Here is a 20,876-nt window from a genome sequence, read left to right as displayed (position 1 = left end):
GGAACTTCATTAGATTTAGGTTCAATTCTTTTTTTCTTCCATTGGGAAGTATCTAATGTCTGCTTGCCTCTCTTATGTTGCACCCCATGACTTGACCTCCAAAACATCAATAATTTATTTTGCCTACAAATTTGCAGGAATTAATATTAGTTAATTCCTATTTTTAGATAGAAAATCTGGTTTACTTAAAACAGATCACAAAGTGGGGCGCCTGGGTGGGTCAGTGGATTTAGGCTCTGCCTTTGGCTCAGGTCATGATCTGAGGGTCCTGGGATCGGGCACCGCATTCGGGCTCTCTGCTTGATGGGGAGCCTGCTTTCCCCTCTCTCTCTCTGCCTGCCTGCCTGTGATCGATCGATCTCTCTCTCTCTCTCTCTCTCTGTCAAGTGAATAGATAAAATCTTAAATAAAAAAAAAAAAAAAAAAAAAGACCACGAAGCTTCTAAGTTTGCCAGAATCCTCTTTTGGTTTTTCCGTTTCCCATCTTCAGATACATTTCACTGGAAAGCTTACAAAGTGATAAAAATGTCAACTAGAAATATTTCAGGGAAAATTAGGAAAATCAAATTAAATTTAAGGAAAATGGGCCTTTGTTTCATGTAATATTGCAAGGCAAACAAAAAAATGAATGATGCAAGCAATATGGCTTAGGAAAAATAGGGCTTGATGGTTGTCTCAATGACATAAACTAACGCAGAGAAGAAAAACAGATTATACATAATAACAATAAAAACCATTGTCTCTGCTGTGGAAAATTGAGAAAACATATACACATCCTTCTCCCCTTTTCCAACCCCAAACAGAGCTTAGCTCAGTTTTGTTATTAGAGGCTAAACAAGTGGTTTACCATCCATCCAGGCAAGACAAGCCTCACCTGGATGGATGGCCAAGTATTACCGTTTTATAAAACCTACTTTACAAATCATTAAAGAAACTCTGTAAGTCTATTGCTATTGCCAACATTCTCACATATGCTTTGTGGCTGCTTGGATCTGACAGGATTTTTTTTTTCCAATATTTCCATTCTTCACTAGCAACAGTGCTTTTGCATAGCATACACAAGTTTGCACATTTTAATACTTAACATAATCCCATTCTAATGGGGAATTAATGCATACTGACACTTTTAAGCAATCAAATTTTCAGCACTTATTTATTGGGTAATTTGGGGGGATAAAAGGTAATTCCAATTTGCCACAGAAAAAGAAAAAAATATCTTTAGAACTTGAAAACTTTAATTAAAGCAATTGTGCTACCCCATGGGGACAAAAAAGCCAGTAATGGCATCTTCCAAATTCTGCTCTTTTATGGCTAACAGGTCTACAACTTACACTAATAAAACAAGTAGGGTCTAACCAGCCTTTAGAGATCATGTAATTTAATCCTATTATACAGGTGAGGAAAATTAGACCAAAAGAACTTAAATGACTTGCCAAAGATCCCATAGTTAATAATTAGCAGAGTAGAACTCTGAAGCCAGGATTTTGGATGCCCAAATTAACACTGTTTCTAGCATCACACACTTGTTTCCACGACGGCTCATCAGTTGTCTTAACAAGTAATCATGATATTGATGAGCTACATCAAAGAAGTCTGGTCCTTTTAAAATAGAAATCAGCTTGGTTTTGGCTTGCATCATGATGGGGGCGGGTCATAAGATAGAGCCCCCTATGAGCTCTGCATTCAGCAGGGATTCTGCTAGATTTTCCCTCTCCCTTTCCCTCTGTCACCCTTCACCCCCCATCTTGCTCACGCACTCATGCTCTTTCACTCTAAAATAAGTAAATAAATCTTAAAATAAAATAAAATAAAATAAAAGTCAGCACCAGAGGCATATGAGTAGAAAGCACCTTAGGAAGGGTCATCTTTTAATGCTCATTTCCTCACGGTGTGTAAAAGCGCCTAGTGATAATAGGATTAAGTACTCAATATATCCCAGACATCCCTGCTTTATAAGCGCTTAATATTTATTTGTGAAAGAACATTAAACGAACTTAACTTACATGAACTTCCATAATGAAAAGTGGTAACAGGAGCCCAGCAGTTCAGCTCATGATCTGGGAAGTCGTTGCTCTGAATGGAAATACGGTTTCAATCTACTTACTTACAGGTTTACCTGTAAGTTCTTTGTGCTTTGGCTGGCTACCTTATCCACTAAAAATTAACAATAATTATTATTACTATTATAATTATAATTATTATAGCGTCCACTTCATAGAATTACAGTGAAGATTTAAAGAGATAAAATATCTAAAGGGGTTAGCAATGCACCTAGCACACAACTGAACTAAAATACTTTGGCTCCCTGTAAGTGGCTCATGTTATGTGTAAGAAGCTAACAACGAGGGCGTTGTAAGATAGGCACTCCTGGTTTGGCAGGCAATCACAGGTTCAAAGCAAAAGTCTCTGCAATTCAACAGTAAGTATTTATGCCTCTAACTACCCCCCAGTAACAATCAATAGGAGACAATCAACACTTAAACCAAATGAAAACAGGCACCCATTCCAAATCTCTCTTCCAACTCTCTTTCAAAACGAACAAAATTGAACAAAATACAGGACTAAGCCGCCCAGCAAAAACCAGCTCAGCCCCGACCATTCAGGTGTAATCTGGGAGCCCACAACATCTCTGACACGCGTAGGGTTTGAATTAACAGAAGGGACCTCACGACCCAGGCCAGGGCAGCGGGCGATGTTGATGCCCAACGCCCGCCTTTAAAATCATGGGTTTTCCTGGCTGCCTCGCAAACGTCCTCCCTCAGCGCGCCTCCACCCCAGGCCCGGGGCCAATGCTCCCAGTAAACCCCCAGTTCGCAGCCACAGCCTCCTCAACCGGCGCGCGGCGGGCAGCCTGCTACGTCACGTCAGCGCCGCGCCGCTTGGCAGGCCCCCTCTCCACCTCCTCCTCCCGGCGTCCGCGCTGCTTTCTGGAAGCTTCGTGAAGGCGGTGGGCGCGTTCCGTTAGTCTACGGCCGGCTGGAATCCGGGTCCATCCGTCCTTCGCGAGCCCACGCAGACCCAGCCCAGTTTGCCATGCCTGAGAACGTGGCACCCCGAAGCGGGGCGCCTGCCGGGAGTGCCGGCGGCCGCAGCAAAAACGCCTATCAGGACCGCGACAAGCCGGCCCAAATCCGCTTCAGCAACATCTCGGCGGCCAAAGGTATCGCTCCCTCAGTCCGACCCGAGGCCGTGCGGGGTCGAGCTTATACTCTCATCCTGAACTTGGGTTGCTAAAGCTTATTTTTCTCTTACTTGAGATAATCTTGTCCTTCCAGGGATGGCTTCTCAGTGGAGGGATCTCTTTTATGTTTTTTGCCGGTAATTCCCAGGGCCAAGTATGGAGATCTTGAGGCGGGCCCTATTGGTCTTACACGCCCGTAATTTTTCATCCCCGGTCGGTAATCACGGTTCAGGGGAAAGATGTCGAGGACCGCAAGCAGCCGTCCCTTGGGATCTGACACATAAGCGCTGTCGTTTAAATGCGTATGGGTTCCACTGGTGGTAGAATGTTGTTTGCAGAATATATTTTAGTTATCAAATGTTCCTATAAAAATATTTAAAGACCCTCCTGGCGCAACTGATGAAACGAATTTGGTAAACTCCGCGCTTACGTTGGGGCGGGGCCCTTTGTACTGGGCTGTGGGGGAGACTCACCTGTTCTGATGGAGCATGTGGAAAGCCAGGTTGTGCGTTTACGTTCTCCCTGCATGTCCAGCCAAACGCAAGCAAGTCTAGAAGTATGGACGATTTATTGGTGTTTTTTTTGTTTTCTATAATTGTATGGTATATAATAGAAATGAAAACCTGAGTTACAGTTCTCTGTTAACCATTTCTGAATGGCTTTGTGACCTTCGACTTTTAGCCAACGTTTCCTCACCCATAAAATTGAAGAAAGTGTTCGCACTTCCCCCCCCCCACCTCCACCCCACCGGAGTTGTGAGAATTAAGAGTAGTTGTTGAGACAGAAGAGCCTGGAAAAATGAGAACGGAGACTTAGAGATCTTAGCTGATGTATATTGAGTATTGAAATGTAGTGCGTCCTTCATCACAGTTAGAGATTAAAGTGCAAGAAGACCTGAGAGGTGAAGATTGAAAGGGTCGGATGGGGCCAAATCTTGAGGGCCTGGTGAGCAGAGGCCACCTGAATTACCTGTGAACCTGGCCTTTTTTTTCCCCTTTTATTTATTTATTTTTTATTTAATTTCTTTTAAGTGTAACAATTCATTGTTTAGAACCTGACCTTTGGCTCAGTGGGTTAAAGCCTCTGCCTTCCGCTTGGGTCATGATCCCAGGGTTCTGGGATAGAGCCCTGAATCAGGCTCTCTGCTCAGTGGGGAGCCTGCTTCCTCCTCTCTCTCTGCCTGCCTCTCTGCCTACTTGTGATCTCTGTCAAATAAATAAATAAAATCTTAAAAAAAAAAAAAGAAAAGAAAAGAACCTGACCTTTTTAAATGAGAACTCAGAGGGGCACAACTAGTCTTTCCAAGTCAGACAAAACCCAACAAACTTGATAGAGAAAAGTTGCTTTAGTTTAGGTGCATTTTCAGGATAATTCAGGGAGTCAGTTTTTTATTTGGATGTTATCTCAAAAGCATGCCCCCCAAAATTGGTTGATAACGTAAAAACCATAAACACACAGAAAAGTAATACTAGTTCTAGTACTCTTCAGGAGTTCCTTTTAACAGACTCTGCTGTGTGCCATACTGTATCTTAAACATCAGATGCTTTGGGAGATGTAAGCAGTCTAAAATCTTTTATTTTTTGGATAGGGTGTGTTTTCCTAACTTCATGTAGATGAGTGCGAGGGCATTTTTTTTTTAAGATTTATTTATTTATTTGACAGACAGAGATCACAAGTAGGCAGAGAGGCAGACAGAGAGAGAGGAGGAAGCAGGCTCCCTGCTGAGGAGAGAGCCCGATGTGGGCCTCCATCCCGGGACCCTGGCATCATGACCTGAGCCGAAAGCAGAGGCTTTAACCCACTGAGCCACCCAGGCGCCCCAGATGAGTGCGAGGGCATTCTTAAAGTGAATTGGTCTATTGGTGAATCATGGCCATGGTCCACTAAAATCTCCTGAGAGGCTAATATTGACTGGATAAGTAGGAATAGCAGTCCTAAATTATGAGACAATTAAATAGAAAATAACTTTTAATTATAGCAAATTTTTTTTGTCCTTAAGGTCTTTATGTATTATTCATGCAGTAAAAGGAAGTATGCTGGTTGTGGCATATAGGATGATTAGGGCACAGTCTCAGCCCTGTGTATATGGGGTGAGGTGGTATGTGAGGAAGGGGAGTCTTGGGCTTCTCAAAGAAAAGGGGATTTGTCTTGACTGTTCATCAATTCCAGTTTCCCTTCAGTGGACCAATAAACATTCTTAGGGAAGTTAATAAGAGTAAGTAACTTTGGAATGGTAAACTATATACCCATCAATGTTTCATAATGTACCGATGATGACTGAAAGCTAGGGTTTTTGTTTGGGTTAAGGTTTGGGGGTTTTGTTTGGGTTTATTTGGTGGCAGGGTATGTAAAGATGGGCAACATCTTCACATCGGTGGATAAGTCTTAGCCTTCAAAAATTACACTCTGTATTTAGAGAAGACAGAATAGACAAATAAGGGGAATTACATAGTAGGAAGTCTTGCCTCTCCTGTTGCTTGTGTTCTCTTAAGGAATGGAGAAAAAAATGCAGTCTCCATTTTGAGCTCATAATTACATTGTGCTTATTTTGATACTTAGAGGAAGGTTAGGTAAATCCTCAAATCTTATTCTACTATAGGCAGGGCACAAGTATTATGTACAGTGACTTTAACAACAAAAGGAGAGTGTCGTACAGTTAAAGGAATAAATAACTGTGTTTTCAGTAGATGATTATTAGACAGTGAGTTTTCTTTAATAAGAGTAAATGGTTGCACACCATATCCTAATAAGGACAGATGATCATTTGAGAGGAGAAATACGTTGCTTTTTTTAAAGAGGTTCTGATTTCTTCCTTCCGTTTACAGCTGTTGCTGATGCTATTAGAACAAGCCTTGGACCAAAAGGAATGGACAAAATGGTAAAACAAAACAAAAAAACAGATTATTCATTACATATTGGGTACTGCTGTCCACACTGCAGATTCTCAATAGTGGGTTAAGATATGCTGCCTAAAGAGCAAAAAGTGCTAGAAGGGTACTTTGAGAGTTTAGAAGACTAATAGATTGCTTTGGGGTGAGCAGGACCTAAGTATTTAATTCATATTTTTTTAATGATCTTTATACAATGAAAGTACATACACAAAAGTTGTTATCGGTTGTGTTGTTACATGAGAAGTAGAGTAAGGCTGTAGCTATACATGCTTGAGTTCAGTGTTCCTTATTGCTGTAACTGTGACCCTGCATGGTTCTGTGGAATTTCAGTTGTTCTGGTGTGACTGACAGGCAGCATAAAACATTGCATTCCAGACCCTCCAGTTTTGAGAAATATACCCTCAAATTCAGTGCTGATTAACATCCAAAATGAGAGAGAAACCATATGAGGGATTATCTGGATGATACATAGATGGTATTATTCTGTGTGGATGTTTTAAAATCTGTCCCTGCTAGTGAGCCTGTTTATCCTTAGTTGAAAATACTAAGACATAAGTTACTTTTTTGAATGTAAGAATTGTATTTACTGTGTTGTGGTGCTTTTTGAAAATCCATGGTGTCATTTCTTTTTCTTTTTTTTTTTTTCTTTTTTTTTTTTTTTTTTTTTTGATTATTTTTATTAACATAAATTGTATTATTTGCCCCAGGGGTATAGGTCTGTGAATCATCAGGCCTACACATTTCACAGCACTCACAATAGCACACACCCTCCCCAATGTCCATAACCCAACCACCCCTTCCCTACTCCCTCACCCCTCAGCAACCGTCAGTTTGCTCTGTGAGATTAAGAGTCTGTTATGGTTTGTCTCCTTCCGGATCTCATCTCATTTTGTTTTTTCCTTCCCTACCCCCCACAGCCCTCTGCCCTGCCTCTCAAATTTCTCATATCAGAGAGATCATATGATAATTGTGTTTTCTCTGATTGACTTATTTCACTCAGCATAATACCCTCTAATTCTGTCATGTCTTTGCAAATGGCAAGATTTCATTTCTTTTGATGGCTGCATAGTATTCCATTGTATCTATATACACACCACATCTTCTTTATCCATTCTTCTGTTGATGGACATCTAGGTTCTTTCCATAGTTTGACTATTACGGACATTGCTGCTATAAACATTCTGGTGCACATGCCCCTTCAGATCACTACATTTGTATCTTTAGGTTAAATATCCAGTAGCACAATTGCTGGGTCATAGGGTAGCTCTATTTTCAACTTTTTGAGGAACCTCCATGCTGTTTTCCAGAGTGGCTGCACCAGCTTGCATTCCCACCAACAGTGTAGGACGGTTCCATGGTACCATATCTTATGATGGATATGAACCCAGTAATGTTAGTAATTCTTCTTCGTAGTATTTCTGCTTTGTGTTTTGTGTGTCTAGATTTCCTTCACTTTGAAACAAATGAAAAAAATAGATGGAGTAAAGCCAGGTATTTCCATTTGTAAAGTTAGACTGTTGCTGCATATTTCTTAAATCACTCTAGTAATGTAAGAGAATTTGAAATTAAGCACAGTTGTAAACTATGCAAACATAAATTAACTTCTCTGCCAAGAAACTTTAAAATTAATAGAGCTTTTAGGGTGTCATTGTGCTGGGTAAAGAACAATTTTTGAAATACAGCTTTTTTAAAAAACAAAACTTGACAGATTCAAGATGGAAAAGGCGATGTGACTATTACAAATGATGGAGCCACCATTCTGAAACAAATGCAAGTGTTACATCCAGCAGCCAGAATGGTAAGTATAATTTTAGATGAGGTTGCCTTTCTTTTTTTTTTAAAGTGTATTGCTTGATATTTGTAAACAGTTAATTTTGTTTTACTTGATCACATTGTATAAACACTGTGAATTCTTTTTTGTGTTAAAACAGGGATGTTTTTAGGATACATTGTGTGCCTAACATTGTGCTCTTCAGTGCAAGGTTGTAATAAAACATGAGTCTCCTTGTCCATAGGAATGTACTGTGTAGTAGAGGAAGAAGAAGATAAAATCATGAAATGTCTTTAATAGTTCAGTGGAAGTTGGTTGGAAGAGAGCAGTGTAATCTTAATTGTGCTCAAAATCAAGTGTCTAAAATACTGAGGTTTATTAAAAACAGTCACCAATCCAGCTTAAGTGTGATGATGATTCCAGTATAAGTGAGAAGTCACCATATCTGCAAAAAGAAATTCCTGTCAAAAAGTTATGTTTGATTACATAAAGGTGACTTTTAAGATGAATCAGATTAGGCTTATCTGGGGTCAATTCAGATAAACTACCAAAGGACTCCAAACTGACACGTGTGTCTTCCATAATCCCGTTCTTTAGTTTCCAAGTCTACAGGGTACCTTTGGTGCAACATCATTTACACTTTATGACAGGAACTTTTAATAGCTGGGGAGAAAAAAATGTATAACCATAGATCAAACCAAAAAATCATAACAGATTCTTATAGAGAGTATATGAGCAAAATTTTGCAAGTCACAAATATATCAATCATTTTAAAATGAAACTCAAAAATAAAATGAAATCCAAGAAGTCAAGAATTTTATTGAGGGGTGCCTGGGTGGCTCAGTGGGTTAAAGCCTCTACCTTCGGCCCTGGTCATGATCTCAGGGTCCTGGAATCGAGTCCCGCATCGGGCTCTCTGCTCAGCAGGGAGCCTGCTTCCTCCTCTCTCTCTGCCTTCCTCTCTGTCTGCTTGTGGATCTCTATCAGACAAATAAATAAATAATTTTTTAAAAAGAATTATGTTAGGTTTTACAGTGTTGATAATAATCAAATTGTTTTTGACACTGATATGAAGGCCATTCATTTGTATTTCACTTAGATGTTATTGGGTCCTCCCCTTTCTCACTGAGCAACTTAGCATGTTCTGTTTACTTAGCTGGTGGAGCTGTCTAAGGCACAAGATATAGAAGCAGGAGATGGCACCACATCCGTAGTCATCATTGCTGGCTCTCTCTTAGATTCCTGTACCAAGCTTCTTCAAAAAGGTAGGTAGGACATAGGACATGTTTTATTACTAAACAAAGGCCAAAAGTTACTGAGTAATAGATTTGGTATTTGATTTGGAATAACTAATTTTGTTAGGAATTTTTAGGTTAAATTTTGCTGTGTTTATTATATGAATAAGAACATTGTTTCTTTTTGTTCGTTTTTTTTTTTTTTTCCCCTCAACCAGCCTTCATTTTGAATGGAACTTGATAAAATTTTTGCTTTTCTAAAATAAGGTGTGGTGGCGGTACTGATCTTAGATTCTAGATGAGAATGAAGATTTGGGAAAGGTAGTATAGTTTCTTCTGTTAAATACTGCTTAATCATAGTGGAGATTCTCTAGTCACTTACTTTATTTATAACATAGATTTGTGGTTTTGAAAGGTGTAAATATCGCATGAGTGCAGTATTGACTGCCAGATTAATGGAAATAAGTTATTTGCCATAATAGCAGTTAAGGTTGTTCAGACTGTTTTTATTTATAACTGAAGCCTAAGTTAATAGAGATCATTTTAAAAATTATGACTACTCTGAAATTATAATGAATAAAAAATCTTAAGGGGTGTCATATGTAGTTTATGTGTTGTAATAACTAAATTTTAACAAATCACAGGGATTCATCCAACCATCATTTCTGAGTCATTCCAGAAGGCTTTGGAAAAGGGTATAGAAATCTTGACTGACATGTCTCGACCTGTGGAACTGAGTGACAGAGAAACCCTATTAAATAGTGCTACCACTTCCCTGAACTCAAAGGTGAGACCAGTACTAAGGGATAATTTTAAAATTACTTTTTAAAGCTTGTTAAGAATTGTAACTCTTAGGTTGTGATTTTTGATGCTCTGCAGTCCATAAACATAAGGTCTGGAGTGTCTGGGTAATTGAGGTTATTTGTACAACTGAATTAGTTAATGTCAAATCTCTTCCTTCAGGGCTGTCAGATAAACTGTACGTCCATGTTATAGACAGGAAAATAGATCTAGTGAAGTTAAGTAACTAATCCCAAGACTTATGAGTAAGGGATAAGTGGAGATTGGAACCCAGGACAGGTTTGCCCATCTGCGGTCCCTCTTAACTTCTAACCAGTGCTGCTTTTTTAGTTTTCAAGTGTAAAGCATTGATTTTTTTTTTTTTTTAAATTTCCTGCAAACTTAATGTTCTTGTTTTCTGTCATGTCCTGAGTCCCCCACCCCCATTTTTTTTCATCAGCATTATTTTGATACAATCATCATCTTTCAGTGAGCTGGATAGTGTTAGTGACATACATGATAACTATTGAATGTCCTCAGACCTAATATGGACAGAATAGCAGGGTCACAGAGTCTAGACTACTTGGTTTATTGCTGGGCTCATCACTTGACTAAGCTGTGTGACTCTCAATTTCTTCATCTGAAGATTGATTGGGTATATAAACATAAAGGGCTAAAACCATTGTCTCACATACAGTAAGTTCTTAGTAAAGTCTTAGCCAGAAGTTATTTTTATTAGTCCCTCAGTATTACGTGTGCACATATAGAGCATTTGCTCACAGATTGATTTTAGGTAACAAACATCTACATATAATTTGATTTTTGGATTTTCTAGAGCTACTAATCTGGACAGTCCCATCTAATAGGTTAATAAACTAGGAAAAGAAGTCTACATGTTTTGTGCCCTTATTTTGTGCCCTACATATTTTGTGATGGACAGCTGAGTGGAGAAGACAATTTGTCTGGAATGTTGTGTCGTGTTCCCATTCTCCCTGTAACCCCAAAAAAGTGATTAAGATTTCTTCTTGAAGATCTTAGTTATTAAAGAACCAGGATTTTGTGTGGGTGTGTGAAAGTGACTGTATTTAATTTTTTAAATTCTAGGTTGTCTCTCAGTATTCAAGTCTGCTTTCTCCAATGAGTGTAAATGCAGTGATGAAAGTGATTGATCCAGCCACAGCTACTAGTGTAGATCTTAGAGACATTAAAATCGTTAAGAAACTTGGGTAAGCATTTCTAATTACGATTTTAGTAAAAATTAAAGGGACACCTGGTGGCTTAATCAATTAAGCCTCTACCTTCAGCTCAGGTCATGATCCCAGGGTACTGGGACCAGGTCCTGCATCAGGCTCCTGCTTCTCCCTCTGCCTGCCATTCCCCCTGCTTGTGTGCTCTCTCTGTCTCTGACAAATAAATTTTTTAAAAAAATTAAGAACTTCTATTAATGTGGGAATCTCAAGAATTTGTTTATATTCTGTTATGATGGCAAGGTATTAGTGTGATCAAAGAATTTTAGGAATTGGGGCAGTAAAAAATGTGAGACTGACTTGTATTTTATTGGACTTAAGATTTTTAATCTGTTAGCAACCTATTAAACTCACAGATTTCCACCCTTTGTTAACTGTGTCCTCTTTGTTTCCTTTTTCCTTAGTGGCACAATTGATGACTGTGAGCTGGTGGAAGGGCTGGTACTTACTCAAAAGGTGGCAAATTCTGGCATAACCAGAGTTGAAAAGGCTAAGATTGGACTTATTCAATTTTGCTTATCTGCTCCCAAAACAGATGTAAGTAAAGCAAATGAAATTAGTTCCCTATGTATGTAACTTTCTAATAGCTTGGATCTTTGTTCAATATTCTAAAAATACGGTATAGTGATACTAGTGGTAAATATCATAAATTCTGAAAGAATTAATAGAATTGAGACAAAAGGAGAAATTATTGGATGCCAGACATGACAGATCAGGCTGTCATTGAAATTGAGTGTTGACTCATAGATGAAGGCAAGTAACAGGGGCACTATTATGAAATAATAAAATTAGGTTATTTAAAAGTTACAGAGTAAGTGGAATTTCCAGTTTCCTTTGTAGGTTTCTGAGAAACCGCCATCCATCCTGTAGCAGCAGACAGATCTTTTGTCCTATATTTACACAAATGAAAGTTGAAACCAGCTTACTATTTATACTCTAAAGAAATATTTTTAAGGTATTTTCTTATCTTTTGATCGTAAGTGCTTTTTCCAAAAGGGAGTGGTTGATCTTGTCATTTCACTCAGATTTGCTCTTCTTTTACATTGTATTGGCATATAGGTTTCCTGTTGAGTCATGTGTTTCCCAAACATTAAACCCATAGAAAAATTAATGTTGTTTTATACACATTTAATTAATAAGATTTGTCCCTGATATCACCTTTTAGCATACCAGTTTTTCTAACAAGCCATAGAGTTAAAAGGATACAACTGAAATTTCAGTAATGCATACCTTTCTATGAAAAAACTTGACATATTCAGGAACAAGGATAACCATTTTAAAATTGCCAAAAGTGTACTTGCAAAAAATATAAATAATACAGCAAGGTGTATAGATGAAAGTTAAAGACCTGAGTTACCATTGGTATATATATTCATTTTCCTAGACCTTTTCTATGTATGCCTCTAATTTATTGTTAGGCATAAGGTTTTGGTTGAATTTATTATGATACTTAATATTTTCATTAAAAATCTGTCCTTTTGAGGGGCGCCTGGGTGGCTCAGGTGTTAAGCCTCTGCCTTCGGCTCAAGTCATGATCTCGGGGTCCTGGGATCGAGCCCTGCGTCGGGCTCTCTGCTCAGTGGGGAGCCTGCTTACTCCTCTCTGCCTGCCTCTCTGCCTACTTGTGATCTCTCTCTGTCAAATAAATAAATAAAATCTTAAAACAAAACAAAACAAAAAAACCTTTCTAGAAAAAAAAAAATCTGTCCTTTGGTACGCCTGGGTGGCTCAGTTGGCTAATAAGCAGCTGCCTTTGGCTCAGGTCATGATCCCAGCATCCTGGGATCAAGTCCCACATCAGGCTCCTTGCTCAGCAGGGAGCCTGCTTCTCCCTCTGCCTCTGCCTGCCATTCTGTCTGCCTGCCTGTGCTCTCTCTCTCTCTCCCTCTCTCTCTCTGACAAATAAATAAATAAAATCTTTAAAAAAAAAAAAATCTGTCCTTTTCACTTAAAAACTTTTTTAAACACCCAAAAAAAAAAAAAAACCCACAAAACTCTCAGAGCGCAATTTATTAATGCGATGTTCTTTTTTCTCAACAGATGGATAATCAAATAGTAGTTTCTGACTATGTCCAGATGGACCGAGTGCTGCGGGAGGAGAGAGCCTATATTCTCAATTTAGTGAAGCAAATTAAAAAAACAGGATGTAATGTCCTTCTCATACAGAAGTCTATTCTGAGGTGTGGAAGCTATTTATTTTGTTCAGCTTTGAATGACAAGTTTATTTTCGCAAATTTTTTTTAAGCAATTTTTTAAGAAACTTTTGGAGTGGGTAGATCACTAGAAATCTAGAATGAATCTGCATTTTGGGACATTACATTCTGATAAATCCTCTAAGTGGGTTCTCTTTCCACTGTGATGATTTAACTGTTTGGGATATATAGTTGACCCTTGAGCAACTCCGGTTTGAACTATGTGGGTCTACTTACATGTGGATTTTTTTTTTTTTTTTTACAGTACACGAATTTTTTTTTTACAGTACTATAAATGTATTTTCCTTGTGGTTTTTAAGTTCTCTTTAAGTAATCTCTGCACCCAACATGGGGCTTGGAACTCAGGACCCTTAGATTAAGAGCTGCATATTCCAGCTAAGCCAGCTAACCACTCCTCCTTACGGTTTTCTTAACATTTTCTTTTCTCTAGCTTTATTGTAAGAATACAGCGTATTGGCTGGCTATGTTTTCTATAAGGCTTTGGTTAGCAGGGTATTAGTAGTCGAGTTTTGGGAAAGTCCAGAGTTACATGCATACTTTTTACTGAAGAGGGGGAGTTGGTGCCTCTAATTCTCATTGTTCCAGGGTCAGCTGTATGTTCTTTCTAGACCAAGATCCTAAATATCGAGCAAATGGAATGCTTTGTTTTTGATACATTTGGTTTAGACTTGGTCAGCTAGCTAAAAGAGGCATTTATTTAAAGGTCCATGGAATTGCTTGCCTTGAAATTTAGAAGTTCTTTTGAGGAGAATGCAAGAGATAGTTCATGGAACAAAAGAATTTTCCAAAGTTTGAACTGATCCCTTTTATTTTCTTCAGTATTTTCTTCTAATAAGTAGATGTAGTCCCTTGTACTCTATTAATAAATGTTATGCCAGGAAATACTAAGGGTGACTATTTTATATAGAAACCTTGATGAAGAGTTTGTAATCAAACTCTGGTTCTCCTACCAAGCCATATCATAGGTGGTGACCTTAAGTAAACTTCTCAAAATTTTAGTTAACTTATCTGTAGAAAAGGGATCAGAATATCCACCCTTCCAGTGTCACAGCGTTGTCAGGGGCTTTGTTCAGGTAATTTGTGAGAAAGCGTAAATTTATGGAGTCTTAAATTAATCATACGTCTAAATTCATCAAATATCAATGAAGTTTCAATTATCAAAGATACATTCATTTAACATTCATTTAGTATTAAAAACTATGACAGTAATTACCTTTTATTGTATTCTTTACAAATAGTGTTGCCTGGGGTACATTTTAATATGATCCATTGGAAATCTTCAAAGAGTTTTGAGCTCATGAACTTGGTCAACTAAATTTAAAGCGTCTTCCTCTACTAATTGAGTTATTAATCATTTAAACAGTAATGATGAATAGCTTAAAAAACAGTTTAACAGTATATTTTTTAAATCTAGCATTGGCCTAATCACTGATTTTGTGTTTTAGAGATGCTCTTAGTGATCTTGCATTACATTTCCTGAACAAAATGAAGATTATGGTGGTTAAGGATATTGAAAGAGAAGACATCGAATTCATTTGTAAGGTAAAATATTTGTAGCTTCTGTGTGAAAATATCCAGTAATCAAATGTCTTAATTTGTGGGTTTGATATTTTTCCCAGACAATTGGAACCAAGCCAGTTGCTCATATTGACCAATTTACTGCCGACATGCTGGGATCAGCTGAGTTAGCTGAGGAGGTCAATTTAAATGGTTCTGGCAAACTACTCAAGGTAACAGTATTATTGTAATACAGCTTTTATTTACCTGGGTTTGTTTTTGTTTGTTTTAACCCTTGTTTCTGTACCTAACTTGGAGTGTATTTACTATAGATTACAGGCTGTACAAGCCCTGGAAAAACAGTTACAATTGTTGTCCGTGGATCTAACAAATTGGTGATTGAAGAAGCTGAGCGCTCCATTCATGATGCCCTGTGTGTTATTCGCTGTTTAGTGAAGAAGAGGTAATATATCATTAACATTTTGAATGTTAATATTTCTATTTTGACTATTTTTAAGGTATAAATAGTAAGTTATTAAAAATAGCTTTTTGTTGGATAAAAAAAGCTAAAAATGTATTTGTGAATTTCAGAGCTCTTATTGCAGGCGGTGGTGCTCCAGAGATAGAATTGGCCCTACGGTTAACTGAATATTCACGAACACTGAGTGGCATGGAATCCTACTGCGTTCGTGCTTTTGCAGATGCTATGGAAGTCATTCCATCTACACTAGCTGAAAATGCTGGCCTGAATCCCATTTCTACAGTAACAGAACTGAGAAACCGGCATGCCCAAGGAGAAAAAACTACCGGCATTAATGTCCGAAAGGTAATAATTTTGTCTTTAATTATTACAGAAAATATTGATTAAAATGTTAACAACTTCATAATTGTCTATTGACAAACTTGCTTTTTTTTTGGTGGACAGCAAAGCAAGATTTATTGAGCAGTTGTAAAGTTTATTGAAAGATAGAGTACAGAGCTCACAGAGAGGGGACCCACAAAAAGGGTTGCCTGGATCAAAGCTTTTTAATTGAAAGTAATCTTTTGGGGGAGCTGGGTGGCTCAGTCAAATGTCTGACCCTTGATTTCGACTCAAGGCATGGTCTCAGAGTTGTGGGGTCAGGCTCCCTGCTCAGTGGGGTGTTTGCTCAAGATTCCCTCTCCTTCTGCCCACCATGCTTACTCATTCTCAGGTAAATAAATCTTCTTTTGAAAAAAAAAATAATCTTGGGTTTAGGGGCACCTGGTTGGCTCAATTGGAAAAGCATATGACTCTTGATCTTCATGTTGTGAATTCAAAGCCCTGCATTATGTGTAGAGATTACTTTAAAAAAAAAAAAAAAAGTAGTCTCAGATCCAAGTATGAGAACCGCAGGTCAACTAATTTATGCCAGTGAGTAAGAATGAAGAGGATGTGTTTTTTGTTTTTTATTTTTTTTTAAACTTTTTTTTTTTATTTATTTGACAGAGAGAGATTACAAGTAGACAGGCAGGCAGAGAGAGAGAGAGAGAGGGAAGCAGGCTTCCTGCTGAGCAGAGAGCCTGATGTGGGACTCGATCTCAGGACCCTGAGATCGTGACCTGAGCCGAAGGCAGCGGCTTAACCCACTGAGCCACCCAAGCGCCCCGAAGAGGATGTTTTCGGTGAAAAGTAGTGTTTGTTCATTACTCTGCTACTTATTGATTGTGTAACTCTTAGTGAGTTACTTAGTCTGTGCTTCAGTTTCCTTAGTTGTAAAAACGGGGACAATTAATAGTTCCCTCAAAGGCCTGTTGTGAGGATTAAATGTATTACCAGGGGGCGCCTGGGTGGCTCAGTGGGTTAAAGCCTTGGGCTCCGGTCATGATCCCAGGGTGCTGGGATCAAGCCCCGAATCGGGCTCTCTGCTCAGCTAGGAGCCTCCTTCCCTTCCTCTCTCTCTGCCTACTTGTGATCTCTGCCTGTCAAATAAATAAATAAAATATTTTAAATAAACAAACAAATAAATAAATAAATAAATGTATTACCAGCTAGGAGGCTCTTACTAAGTTGCCTGGGATATAGTAAACATTACATAAATATTAATTGTTGCTGCTTTTGTGACCAGTAGCCTAGTATAGTTGTGTAGCGTAAACATAACAGTAATAATCTTCCCTTTTGTATTAGTGCTTTATTAATATCTCTATTGAAGAGACAAATAATACGTAATGGAAAATGACAATCCAAGGATAAATAGATTTATTTATTGATTTATTGATTTATTTAAAATAATACCAAATAATACCAAACTCCAAAGGAAGGGAATTGTCTGGTTAGGGAAAGCTTTATGAAGGTGCAACTTTGGTAGGAGATGAGGAAATTTCAGGTGGGAAAACAAATGTTTTATAGGTGGAAGGAACCAAGAAATTACTTGTTTTGTCTAGAGGGTTATATCCTGGTCATATAGTGGACTTTAAGGTTGGAAAAGCTCCCATAAGAGCTAGAATGAGGAGGCCTTTTGAGTATTGGGGCAGTTGTGGAGGAGTTTTATTTTGCTTTTATTCCAGTAGTTGGGAACTACTAATTTTTTTTAACCAAGAGACTAAGATGATGAAAAAGTATTTTTAGGAGGGAAGACTGGAGGCATGGTTACCTGTTACGGCCATCATCACATAATGCAGCAATCCCGAGAGAAGGGAGACTGAGAATAGTTGCAGTAACAATTTAAAAGTGGGATTTGAGGGAGATGTAAAGGCCGGGCAGACCAGCCTTGGCCATATTCAGAATTAGGGTTCAGGAATTATTAGAGCATTAAAGATCTTGGAATTTTTAATGGGTATAATTACCTAATTTTGCCTGGGTATTTTTAAGTTAAAGATAATTAGGAGTTGTTGGGGCACCTGGATGTCATTGGACGTCTGCCTTTGGCTCAGGTCATGATCCCAGGGTCCTGCTCAGCGAGGAGCCTGCTTCTCCCTCTCTGACTCCCCCCTGCTTTTGTTCCCTCTCTTGCTGTCTCTCTGTTAAATAAAATCTTTTTTTTCTCCAAGATAAATGGAGTTGTTTGGGGTCTAGGATTGGAGGAATCCAGAATTCCCCCAAAACTAAAAATTGTTTTTCCAATTTTTCGTTAAATAGAACGTCCAGTATAGAGAAGAGCTTAAATAGAGTATTTTACTTTTGACTAGAACAAGGGAAAACTAGGTTCAAAAGGCCTTGTGTCATACTGGTAGCAGTGTAATTGGTGAGGTATGTAATCACAGACACTAAAAGCAATTTGTGCTATTTGGCAGGGTGGTATTTCCAACATTTTGGAGGAACTGGTTGTCCAGCCTTTGTTGGTTTCAGTCAGTGCACTGACTCTAGCAACTGAAACTGTCCGGAGCATTCTGAAAATCGATGATGTGGTAAGTATAAATAGATTATGAATTTCCCTACAGGGTCAAAAAAGTATATTTTTTAAAGAGTTTTGGGAGGGGAACAGGGTGGTACATGTTACTTTATTGGTCATCAAGGTGATAACAGCAGTTCATATTTTTACAGTCATTTCTTGTGAAAATAGGATTTGGTAATCAGCAGTTTGGTAATTGCACGAAACTTCTTTGATCATTAAAATTCTGTTATTATAAGTTGTGGAACTCTGGTTTTTTTCTTACCAGGTAAACACTCGGTAATTGGATGAACACTGGCCGACTGGCACCACTGTGGCCCCTAAAGTGCTTCTGGAGTGGAGGATCCTACCTTGGTGTTCCTTGCTGTTTGGAAGATTGTTTCCTTTGTGAATTCCTGGGCCTGGTCTTCCAATGGCACTTGCTTAAAATTGTATTGACAAAACTTAATTAAAATATTAAATGTTTTGTTTCAAAAAGCAGATTAATTTATTGGCTCTTCCCTCCCAACATTCAGTTACTTCTCATATTGTTGAAAAAGCTATGTAAGAAGAGAAAAAAATGAGTTCATATTTGCCTGTTGACTTTGTTAAGTCTCAGTTCTGAGTGCTTTAAGTTTTGTGGGTTTTGTTTTTTTGTTTTTAAACAGAAGTATTGAGAAATTTTAAATGGCCCAATATGCTCATCTCCCTGATAAATGAACGGATAGGGGTGCCTGGGTGGCTCAGTCATTAAGTGTGCCCCTGTAGTGTTAACTTTTAAAATAGCATATCAGAGTGATACATGCTTCTTTAAACTTTTGTGAAAATTTTCTTAATAAAAAATTAAGGGTTAGGAATAAATAACACTCGAGGAAAAAAAACAAACACGCAAAATCTCTGCCCCACTGGGGCACAAAACTATCCTCTATATTTACAGATATCTAATGATACAGTTGGAAAGTATATAAAGCAGAAATGGTTCAGTTGGTTAAGTCTGACTGGCTCACGTGATCTCAGGGTTGTGAGATGGAGCCCTTCTCCTACCACATTACTTTGCAATGACACCTGCAACTTAAAATATTTGACAGAGAGGGAATACAAGAGGGGGAGTGGGATGGGGCACAAAACTATCCTCTATATTTACAGATATCTAATGATACAGTTGGAAAGTATATAAAGCAGAAATGGTTCAGTTGGTTAAGTCTGACTGGCTCACGTGATCTCAGGGTTGTGAGATGGAGCCCTTCTACCACATTACTTTGCAATGACACCTGCAACTTAAAATATTTGACAGAGAGGGAATACAAGAGGGGGAGTGGGAGAGAGAAGCTGAGCAGTATGTATGCCATAATGTCAATAATTAAGTGTATAGATTGGTACATCAATTCACTGTTAAGCTACACTCATCCACATCAGGTGTTAAAACAGGACCATGGAATCATAGCCTGAGTGTTGGCGCCCTTAACTACATTTCTCTAAGTCCTGTGGTTTCTCTCGCATCATTCTGTATTATGGTTTAGGTGTTAGTGAATGAAAGCTTGTCAGCTCTTCTACACAGACACACGATGTGTCTGTCCTCAAACTTATTCCTTCTAATCTTCAATTTGTGGTGCTTCAGCATGTAGGCCTGTCTTGTTTTAGGGTCAGGCTTACACCGAATCCCAAGAGGGCCACCTGCAGCCACAGAACCATCTGCATGTGAATAACTAGAAGTCCCTACTCTGGTCACTTAAGGCACCCATACCTCATGAACTTCTGGTTCTGGCTTCTGCTCGGAATCGAGCCAGTATTTGTTCCAGTAGGCAAAGCAAGTCTCAGCCAAAAGAAAGAACAGCCTGAAGGAGGTGGGGAAATGGATTTTGCAGGTGCTCACACTGCAGCCCCGTGACCAAGAAAGGCTTGGTAAGGATGGCTCATGGGTGCCTGGGTGGCTCAGTCAGAACAGCATATGACTAGATCTCGGAGTCCTGAGTTGTCTCCATGATGGGCATAAAGCTTGGTTAAAAAAAGATTTTTTTTTTTTTTAAGATTTCTATTTATCTGTTTGACAGAGAGAAATCACAAGTAGATGGAGAGGCAGGCAGAGAGAGAGAGAGGGAAGCAGGCTCCCTGCCGAGTAGAGAGCCCGACGCGGGACTCGATCCTAGGACCCCGAGATCATGACCCGAGCCGAAGGCAGCAGCCCAACCCACTGAGCCACCCAGGCGCCCCTAAAAAAAGATTTAAAAAGAAAAAGGGCTCAGACCTCACAGATAGGTTCTAGGAAATAAACGCTGCAATACCTTAACTTTAGGTAGGGTGGCAATGGCTGGTTGTAGGGCTAGGGGTCCAGAGGAGGCCGAAGGATAGGGAGGAGAGGGTGTCAGCAGCCTCAGCCCGAGGTTGTAGACTTTGCAGGTGGCTGAGACTGCACCACATACACATGGTGTAGAGGGAAGGCGCCATTTGAAACGCCCAAATCCTCAGTAGGAAGCTGTTGATGGGCGTGTCTGAGGTTACTGTCGGGCGCCTGCACCCTCAGCCCCATCCCTGTGAAGTTGATGGACCCAACCACAAACAACCCGGTTCATACACTGTGTCACTCACTGGTGGGTGGGCCCGGCTCCATCCAACTCTGGGCTTTTACTGGTCAAACAAAGAAAAAAACTGAGTGCGATAACTAGCAAACTCCTTCGGATTGGTTGATTCCTGTGAGCTCTCAAGTCAATCAAAGTAGAATGTACCTCACTCCA

At 39.0% G+C, this 20,876-nt stretch overlaps 2 protein-coding genes across 2 annotated transcripts in view; one reads left to right on the top strand and one right to left on the bottom strand.

The window, feature by feature from the left end:
- Positions 1-2,072, bottom strand: part of COMMD1 (copper metabolism domain containing 1) — a 259,154-nt gene extending 257,082 nt beyond the window's left edge. The window contains exon 1 of the mRNA XM_044264057.1: positions 2,004-2,072. Coding sequence (XP_044119992.1) covers positions 2,004-2,015 — 12 coding nt within the window. The 5' untranslated portion in view covers positions 2,016-2,072. The remainder of the gene's footprint in view (positions 1-2,003) is intronic.
- An 819-nt stretch (positions 2,073-2,891) lies between these two features.
- Positions 2,892-18,645, top strand: CCT4 (chaperonin containing TCP1 subunit 4). Its single transcript, XM_044264048.1, has 14 exons — positions 2,892-3,160; positions 6,007-6,059; positions 7,781-7,870; positions 9,000-9,108; positions 9,723-9,865; positions 10,963-11,084; positions 11,510-11,642; positions 13,146-13,285; positions 14,764-14,860; positions 14,938-15,048; positions 15,148-15,278; positions 15,407-15,641; positions 18,068-18,181; positions 18,434-18,645. Exons 1-14 carry the CDS (start codon positions 3,034-3,036, stop codon positions 18,446-18,448), a joined length of 1,620 nt encoding a protein of 539 aa, XP_044119983.1. The 5' UTR covers positions 2,892-3,033; the 3' UTR covers positions 18,449-18,645.
- The last annotated feature ends 2,231 nt before the right edge of the window (positions 18,646-20,876 follow it).

This window comes from Neovison vison, chromosome 8 (assembly GCF_020171115.1).
Source record: "Neovison vison isolate M4711 chromosome 8, ASM_NN_V1, whole genome shotgun sequence".
Lineage (NCBI taxonomy): Eukaryota > Metazoa > Chordata > Mammalia > Carnivora > Mustelidae > Neogale > Neogale vison.
This window is presented reverse-complemented; position numbering and strand designations above follow the sequence as displayed.

Coding starts and splice junctions, on each gene's coding strand:
- CCT4 (XM_044264048.1), top strand. CDS start 3,034: ATGCCTGAGAACGTGGCACCCCGAAGCGGGGCGCCTGCCGGGAGTGCC. Junction 6,060..7,780: donor CAAAAGGAATGGACAAAATG/GTAAAACAAAAC, acceptor AAAACTTGACAG/ATTCAAGATGGAAAAGGCGA. Junction 11,643..13,145: donor TATCTGCTCCCAAAACAGAT/GTAAGTAAAGCA, acceptor TTTTCTCAACAG/ATGGATAATCAAATAGTAGT.